At 55.1% G+C, this 9104-nt stretch overlaps 2 protein-coding genes across 2 annotated transcripts; both read left to right on the plus strand.

Moving 5' to 3' along the window:
* Positions 1-8: 8 nt before the first annotated feature.
* On the plus strand, positions 9-918 carry BXZ73DRAFT_100317 (uncharacterized protein; the record flags this gene model as incomplete). The annotated part of the gene is made up of 7 exons (XM_048014546.1): positions 9-172; positions 230-259; positions 308-370; positions 434-484; positions 531-626; positions 685-780; positions 879-918. 7 exons carry the CDS (start codon positions 9-11, stop codon positions 916-918), a joined length of 540 nt encoding a protein of 179 aa, XP_047878859.1.
* A 6214-nt stretch (positions 919-7132) lies between these two features.
* Positions 7133-8118, plus strand: BXZ73DRAFT_100320 (uncharacterized protein; the record flags this gene model as incomplete). Its single annotated transcript, XM_048014547.1, has 4 exons — positions 7133-7544; positions 7599-7619; positions 7671-7802; positions 7859-8118. 4 exons carry the CDS (start codon positions 7133-7135, stop codon positions 8116-8118), a joined length of 825 nt encoding a protein of 274 aa, XP_047878860.1.
* Positions 8119-9104: the final 986 nt, after the last annotated feature.

The following is a 9104-nucleotide window of genomic DNA, read 5'->3' on the forward strand; positions in this document are numbered from 1 at the left end:
CGCTTATTATGCCCTCTAGCTCGACTCCAACCAAGAAGAGAAACGTCAAGGTGCAAGCTGACAGCCTGGTTGACACTGCCTCCCGTGCTAGTGGTAGTCTTGTATCTGCTTTCAAGGCGGCAGGCAAGCGCTCCAAGTCTTCTGAAGATGAAGGCAGTGATGACGCTCTCAAGTACGCATCTTCTCCCTGTTCTTTGGTACACACTTCTGACATATTTCTATATTCCAGAACGTCTCCCACAAAAAAGGCCCGCTTCTCGTAAGCTTCTCATTTATAGTGCTCAGATCTCTGCTAACATCTGTGTAGAATCAAGTACAAGTCTGCGTCAACCCAGACCACAGACCTGTCGGAAGTGAAAGTTGAACGCCTGTGAGTTACTTTATCTAGCTTACTCCCTAGTGGTGCTCTCACTGACATTGCACTGCTTATCAGGGTGTTGCCTAAGCCTCTCGACATGCAGAAGCTCAAGGACAAGGCCTCAAAGTGAGTCATTTTTAGTTGTAGTAACTTCTACTCACACTTCTTACAGATCGGTACCGCACGAGCTTTGGGGTGTTCAGCAGTCAATCGACAGGAGCACCACGATCGCCAACATTCGCCATGGGCTGCCTGACTTTGAGAATGAGTGAGTCATGTTTTTTTAATTCTAATTAGGACTCTCTTTGCTGACTTTTCTGTTGTAGCGGCAAGACGTACATGGTGAACTACATTCACCCACTGCACGTGAGCCCCACTAGTAGGCTTCTGACCTCGAAGCACTACCCCACGGTGCATCCAACGTATGTGACGCGGGAGCGGGCCGCGAACGCCAATCGGAGGAGAGGGAGGGGTGGATGGGTAGAGATGGAGGTTGGGTGACCTCGATGTAGTGGTGCAGAGGCGTTGCCGGCACTAGGCGCAAAGCAGACGCAAACTAGAGTCACACGAGGGATGTCTAGCCCACAAAGACCAAGTTAACATAGCTCTACATACATACAGGCAATCGAGATACTCACCTAGCCCACAAAGACCAAGAGGTCGAGATGAGGGCTAGGACACGAAGTGCAAGTGCTAAGAGAGTCCGCGATACGGGCGCTTAAGCGCGGGAACAACCTTCCAATATAGTAACAGGCAGAGAAAAGGTGAGGAAAAGGCGAAAAATAATACATAGGGACATCCAGAGTCCGTTCCACGACATTACCCCCCTCCTAAAACCCATCCGTCCCGGATGGACATGATCCTCCCCTCCTGCCAGTCTTCCTTCTCCGTTTCTGCATGCTCAGGGTGCTCAACCCTCCTCCATGGCAGAGCGGCGAATAGAGTTGCAGATATCTTGCGAGGCGCGTTGGGATTGCGCTCGTAGAACTCTGCGACCTTCTCTGGGGCATTGGCGACATTCGCCGCTGGTTCCCACGAGTCATCCCCCTCTCCGTATCCCTTCCACCGCACCTGGAACTGAAGCCGGCGGTTGAAGAACCGACTGTCCAGAATCCTCTCCACCTCGTACTCCTCCTCTCCGTCCACTTCCACTGGCTCTGGCGGTGGTGCTCGTCGCCCGTTCACCTCGTTTCCTCCATACTTGGACACCGATCCACATGTACAACCGGGTGGATCTTGAGCGTGGGTGGGAGTTCGAGACGATAGGCTAGGTCACCCACGCGTTCGACCACCTTGTAGGGTCCCAGCTGCCGGACACCGAGCTTGCGCGTTGCCTGGTGCACACTGATGTCTTTTGCGCTAAGCCAGACCTTGTCTCCGACTTCAAACGCCTTCCGATCACGAGGGTGTTCCTCTGCGAAGTGGACCTTCATCTTCGCCTTGCCTGCGCGCAGCACTGATTCAATGTCCTTCTGTGCTTGGCGCATGCCCTCTAGACGATCCTCGAGATGAGGGAAGCGAGTCTCTGTTCCCACTGGTACCGTGAAGTCTGGCTTGTACCCGTACATGACCTCGAAGGGAGTGTGGTTGTGTGCAGAGTGGATTCGGCTGTTCAGCGCGAACTCGGCTGTTGGCAGATAGCGTACCCAGTCGTCTTGCCGTTTGCGTACGAACAGGCGCAAGTGCTGCTCCACTTCCTGGTTCGTTCGCTCGGTCTGTCCGTTAGACTGAGGGTGGTACGCGGTGGTGAGCGCATGTTCAATGCCGAGCTTGCCGTAGAGTTCGTGCATCACGCGAGCGGCGAACTGGGGACCACGGTCCGACACAATCTTCCGAGGGACACCATGTAGGCGGAAGATCTCGCGGTAGTGCAGGTCTGCAATGCCGGCAGCGTCGACGCTGTCGCGTGTGGGGAGGACGTGACACTGTTTGCTATAGTGGTCGACGTACACCGCGATGGCGTTGAACCCTTCGCACTCTGGGAGCCCAGTGACCAGGTCTACTCCCACCACCTTCCAGGGGGCCTCAGGGACGTCGTGCGGATGCAGGGTGGAGCGTGGATGTGGAGCTGGCTTGTAGCGCTGACAGCGCTCGCAGCCTGCAACGTACTTGGCCACGAAGAGCGCCATCCCAGGCCACCAGTAGTGTCGGCTGACGAGCTCAAGGGTGCTGCTGCGTCCAGGGTGTCCAGCTGTGACTGAGTCGTGGCATCGCCGAAGAACCTCTCGTCTGAGCTCTGGGTCGGCCGGCACGTATAGGCGACCTTCGTGATACACCAGGCCCCCGTGCTCTTCCCACTCGGCTACTCCACTTGCCATCCTGCGAGGCGGCGCTGCAAGCCCGCTTCTAACCTCCACTTCGCGCTTGGTGCACTCACGGATGCGTTGCTCGAGCAGATCGGTGTCGCTGCAGATGGTTGCAGCTAGCTGAGCGAACCGTTCTGGCTTGAGTACGACCTGCTCCTGGTTGTCCTCTGCGTCCGTGACCTGATGAGTGGGGAGACGCGAGAGAGGATCTGCCTGCGTGTTCGTCTTCCCAGGCTTGTGGGTGAGGACGAAGTCGAAGCGTGCCAACCAGATTGACCATCGCGCTTGCCGCCGTGAGAGATGCTGAGCAGTGCGCCAGTACTCGAGGTTCCGATGATCCGTGATGATCTCAAAGGGATCTGGAAGGCCCTCAAGGTAGTGGCGCCAGTCCTCCAGTGCTCTGATGATCCCCAAGAGCTCTCGGTCGTAGATCTCGTAGTTGCGCTCTGCATCCGACATGGACTCTGAGCGGAACGCGATCGGGTGCCATAGGCCGTCGGGGAGCTTCTGGAGCAGAACACCACCCGTTGCGAATCCAGAAGCGTCCACCTCGAGTCTGGTGGGTCGATCTGGTGCCCATGTAGCGAGAACCGGTTCGCTGATGAAGGCGTCCTTGAGCGCGCGGAATGCCTGACGCTGCGCGAACTCCCATGTCCACGCGACGTCCTTCTTCGTCAAGTCGTTCAAGGGACGAGCCAGCCTAGCAAAGTCCTTGATGAAGCGACGATAGAAGTTGGCAAACCCGAGGAAACCGCGCAGATCTCGCAGGTTACGAGGATCTGGCCAGTCGCGCACGGCTTTCACCTTCACCGGGTCCATGCTGACTGAGCCCTGACGGATCACCAGCCCCAGGTACTCCACCTCCTCCCGCTCGAACTCGCACTTCTCAGGGCGCAGGTAGAGGTCGTGCTCCTCCAACCGCTGAAGTACTTCATGAACCAGTCGACGGTGTTCCTCTAGGGTGTCCGTGAAGATGAGGATGTCGTCCAGGTACACCGCTACCTTGCCCTGCGCAATGAGATCCGCGAAGATCGAATTCATCAGCGCTTGGAAGGTGGCCGGCGAATTGGTGAGCCCGAAGAACATAACCTTGGGTTCGAACAACCCTCGGTTAGTGACGAAGGCAGCCTTCCATTCATCACCCTCCTTGATCCGGACGTTGTGGTACCCCCAGCGCACGTCGAACTTGGTGAAGTACTTCGCTTCTCGCAGCCGGTTCACAATGTCTGAGGCGAGAGGAAGCGGATAGCGGTTCTTGACAGTGACGTCGTTCAGCTTCCGGTAGTCCTGTACTAACCGGAGCTTCCCGTCCTTCTTCTTGACAAAGAAGACTGGAGACGCCATGGGGGACTTAGAAGGTGTGATGTATCCCTTGCGCATGTTGTCCTCCAGGAACCGATCCAGCTCATCCTGCTCGTTCAGAGGCATAGGGAAAACCTTGGAGCGGATCGACTCAGGCGCATCAGGCTTGAGGTCGATCGCGTGGTCGTAAGGTTTCGACTCAGGGAGACGCTCTGATTCGACCTCGGAGAACACCTTAGCGTGGCGTCGATACTCCTCCGGGACCATCTCCTCAAACGTCTTCTGAGGTTTCCCCTTGTTGGCAGCCTCTGCCAGCTGCGTCGAATAGGTGTAGCCTGCCGCACACCACACCTCCTCCCTCGCATCTTCCAACACTCCTGCCTTCTGCCACTTCCGTCGCTGTGCCCGGTTCGCGTTGATACGCTCGAACGCAGGCCGTTCCTCCTCCTCCTCGTCCGTCTCAATCCGCATTTCTCCCTTCTCCCAGTCTATCTCCGGATTCACCGTACGTAACCAAGGCAAGCCAAGAATCATGTCCTCTGGTCCCAGATCTGTAACTAAGAAATCGAGACGCTCGCTATAAGTACCCATACCTAACGTAAGCCTTGTAAAATGCGTAATACTGCCTGCTTTGTTCTTTGTACCGTCGATATTGTGCACTGTGATCTCCTTGAACAACGGGTGCACCGAAATACCATGCCTATCTATGAACCTTTTACTAACAAAAAGCGAAGTCGCGCCAGAGTCAATCATTGCTGCGGTCTTAACACTCTTATCGTTTCCTTTTACTATCACGCTAGTGCGAAAGTGCGAACCAGATCGATTTGCTTCAGGTATCGTACAGCTATCTACGGTATCGTATGCGCTAGGTACAGGTTCAGGGAACGAAGAAGAAGAGACCTTTGGTGGGGGCGCCGCTGCCGCAGCTCTTAAGCGGGCCCGTTCGGAAAAGACTTCTGGAGCAGTTCAAGCTCGCCACGGAGGATCTTCTGCTGCTCCGTCATCTGCTGCATCTGCTCGAGGATTGCGTTGATCCCCTGCACATTGGAGTTCGCCGTTGAGGTCGACGCGACCGGGCTGTCCTCGGTGGTAGCTGCAACGCGCTGCTGACCGCCCAAGCGTGGCCTGCCCAGTGCCTTGCTCTGGCAAACGCTCTCGCGATGGCCACGGCCTCCGCACCAGCGACAAGTCTCGTTCGAGTGGTTGCCGTCCTTCTTCTGGTGGTCGGTCGCACCACAGCCCCAGCACCTGCCGTTCATCGACCGCCTGAACTCGCTCAGCTTGGCAGCGTCGATGTCCATCGCGTCGGGGTCACGGGAGGCGCGCATGGTCGAGGGAGTTGCCACAGATGCGAACTGCCCAGTGGCGGTACGAGGGACAGTCGGGGTCGCCACAGACTTGCCCTGTTCGCGCGCACGCTCAGCCTTGCGCGTGCGAATGCGCATGTCGAGGTCCGTAGCGACCTGAACAAGGTCGGGGAGCGCAGAAGTGTTGCGAGCAGTATGCACCAACTCGTCCTTGATCTCTGAGGAGAGGTGCTCGTAGAACCTGTCGCGGAGGTCGGTCTGGCTGTAGCCGGTCCTGTCCGCGAGCTCATTGAACCGCGCGTAGTACTCGACGACGGAGAGGCTACGCTGGTGCAGAGCCTGCAGGGCTGCCTTCGCGTCGACTGCCTCGTCGGCCGTCTCGAATCGCGTTTTGAACGCCGCTCTGAAGGTCGTCCAGTCGTTGTTGAACACCGCCAGCCCGTTACCAATTGTTTCCAGGTAGGGGGTGGCCCAGATCGCAGCATCGTCGGTGAGGAGAGTGAGAGCCGACTTGATCCACTTCGCGTCGTCGCGATCAAAGCCGCCCGTGGCGTTGGCAGTGTTCAGATGGCCGCCCATCTGCATCGCGTAGACTTGGAAGGATGCTACGAAGCGGCGTGCATCCGAACTGGTCTTGCCGTTGTATGGCTGGGGCTTGTTCGCGACCTTGGTCGCGTCCTTCGTGGCTTGGGTGTTGACGTTCGAAGCCACCGTCGCATTCGTCATAGCTTGGGGGAGGGTGGTGGACAGGTTCTGGAACGCGGTTGCCAGATCTGTCACCGCCTGCGTAAGGTTGGCCTGTCCGGCAACCAACTGCTGCTGGTTCGCGGTGAGGGCCTGCATGAGGGCCTGAAACTGTTGGACGTCCATGACGAGTGGTGTGATAGGAGTGTGGGTCTCGTCGTATCTAGCTCTGCGGGTCGTGTAGGTAACAGGGGTACGGATGTGAGGACACGGTTGGTTGTCGCACTCTCGCCAGAGGAGGTCGTTTCGCTCGTTGCGGACGATGTGGACGTGCCGGTTGTCTTCAGTGTCAACCGCGTGCTGATGACCTGCGCAAGCCACCGTGCTCTAGGAACCAGGGTACGCTCCGGGGAAATGAACACCTATTGAGGCTTCCGGGCAGCCAATCAGTCGGGATGACCAACTGCGCGGATAGAGTCGTCGGCCGGGAGCGGGGTAGTGTTCTCAGAGTGTGATACTCGAGCTCAACAGACCCAGGGAGACTGCGATACGCTCAGAGCCTTATAACTCCGGCAGGTATGCAGGGTAGGGGAAGAGCGGGGCGAGTGGCACAGGGTGGGGACGATGCTTGCACGAGTGGGGGCGATCCGATGCTTTGATGCCAGCACTCACTGGTTAGATCTCGACCTAATGACGCGGGAGCGGGCCGCGAACGCCAATCGGAGGAGAGGGAGGGGTGGATGGGTAGAGGTGGAGGTTGGATGACCTCGATGTAGTGGTGCAGAGGCGTTGCCGGCACTAGGCGCAAAGCAGACGCAAACTAGAGTCACACGAGGGATGTCTAGCCCACAAAGACCAAGTTAACATAGCTCTACATACATACAGGCAATCGAGATACTCACCTAGCCCACAAAGACCAAGAGGTCGAGATGAGGGCTAGGACACGAAGTGCAAGTGCTAAGAGAGTCCGCGATACGGGCGCTTAAGCGCGGGAACAACCTTCCAATATAGTAACAGGCAGAGAAAAGGTGAGGAAAAGGCGAAAAATAATACATAGGGCACATCCAGAGTCCGTTCCACGACAGTATGTATAATTCAATCAAATCCTGCAGATTTATACTCATCAGGTGTTCACTAGGATCTTTTACAAGACGTTGGCCAACACTGGCAACGGCATGAAGGTCTTCAATATTGGATGTGCTGACCCTAAGTTCTTCAAGAAGGTCTCCAAGTTCAAGGCTAACTCGTACTATCTGTGTTTCGACAACCTGGCTCTTGGCAACAACATAGCTATTGGCTATGCTGTTGGCATGGTGATCAGAGCGCACACGGAGAACAACGGGGAGTTCCAGTTTGGTGCCACGTCGTTATACGGCAAAGGCATTCACCTTGAGCTGCTTGGCAAGGCTGATAATGCTCGACTGGGTCCTTTTGTTCTTCGTGCAATGGACTACCAGGAAGCAACGATCGCCACTGGTGAAACTGCGCTCTTGAAGAATGATGAGCTTGTTAGCCAGGGTTGCTTCTGGGCACACTCTGCGTTGCACAACCCTGAACGTGCAAGTACCATGACACCTCGGCCTAAAAGTGAGTTGCTTGCTCTATTTGCTCTGCGATACTGAGTCGGTGCTTTTGTCACAGGGTCAATCTCTGGTCCTGTCCGTGAGTGCATATTTTTGTCTGCACTGATGCAGTGACTAATTTAGAGTGCAGCGAAGAGCATCCACCTCAGCTCAGATGAGGACGACGAGGAAGTGGGTTCCTCTAGTCGCTCTGTGCGGCAGTCTGATCCCATCAAGGATCTGAGTGACACGGTGAAGTCGTATCACTCGCCCGATGCCACCTGTAAGTTCTCCATTACACACATTGAAGCGCTTCAAGTGCTTACTCTGTGCTTTCAGACCCAGTTTGGGACGCCACTGCGCACTTCCAGAAGGAAGACAGAGTCGAGAGCTATCTCCTCAACCAGCCTCAGTTGCTCCCTCGCTGCCTTCCTGGTGAGGGTGGTGAACCACTCCAGCCTCACGATCTGGCTGTCGTCTACTTCACCTGCAACTCTTACTCTAGTAAGAGTGGCAGTGACGACAAGCCTTCAATTGGCTTCAACCTCTGCGGTGCAGTGAAGATCGCCTCTCATGTGTCGGTTGAGGAGAGCACCTAGTGCGCTGGTTGTCTTTTGCAGATCGTCATCTCCCTGTGCATGTGCATCATGCTGATACCAGACTTGTGTCGTCTTTGTTCTTGTCTTATACAGATTGTTGTCTCCCTGTGCATGTATGTCGTGCTACACTCATACCCACTACCACTATGCATCTCTTGCTCTCTCCTACCTTGTTTTTCTGGTATCTTGTGGACATCCCTATGTACATATCATGAACCATACTCTCCTGCACTGCCCTCTGCTCACTGATATCTGGACTCTTTTACGATCATCTAATTCTTTCTTTACTTACACACTAATGCTTTGTACTACCACCACGCTCATTACGACCAACTCGATATACACTCTTGCAATCTGATTCATAATTTGTTGCTGAACTTCTGGGTGTGATAATCAAGTGCGCTTCACCGAGTCTTGCTTTCGACTAAGATAAGAACTTGGCGCCTTCCACATGGTCACATGACCATGGGAGTTTGATGGTGGTTGAAGTTGAACTTTGGCTAGGCAGCCTCTGGGCGCCTCTCACTTCTGAACTCGAACCACAATGTTCTCCTACTCTGCACTCAAACCCACCTTACTATTCAGCCTTTTATGGCTGATTCAGTGTGCTTGGCACACCTCTGCACAAGTTAACTCTGCCTCTCTCTCCCAGATCCATTCCAATCTATGTTGTAAGTGCACTTCTCTCCTCTGTTATGGCACAACCTTACTGATACATCTATAGATGATCACTCTCTATATAGCTTAGACTACACTGAGCAGGTTACTCTGGGCACCTTGATTGAAAGCCCCAGGTCCCTTGTGGATGAGGTTTGGACGAGCACCTCTGTTTTAAGCTCTGTCTGTCTGTGCCTTCAGTCAAACATCGAGGTTATCTACCCCTCACCTGTCTGGCATTATTCTGGGTCTATGTATGGCTATATGCAGCCTAGTGTATCACTATACTTGACCTGGAACTCTCCACGGTCTCAAGTGAGGCTTATTAG

The sequence above is a fragment of the Epithele typhae genome, assembly GCF_022376455.1.
Source record: "Epithele typhae strain CBS 203.58 chromosome Unknown BXZ73scaffold_17, whole genome shotgun sequence".
Classification (NCBI taxonomy): domain Eukaryota; kingdom Fungi; phylum Basidiomycota; class Agaricomycetes; order Polyporales; family Epitheliaceae; genus Epithele; species Epithele typhae.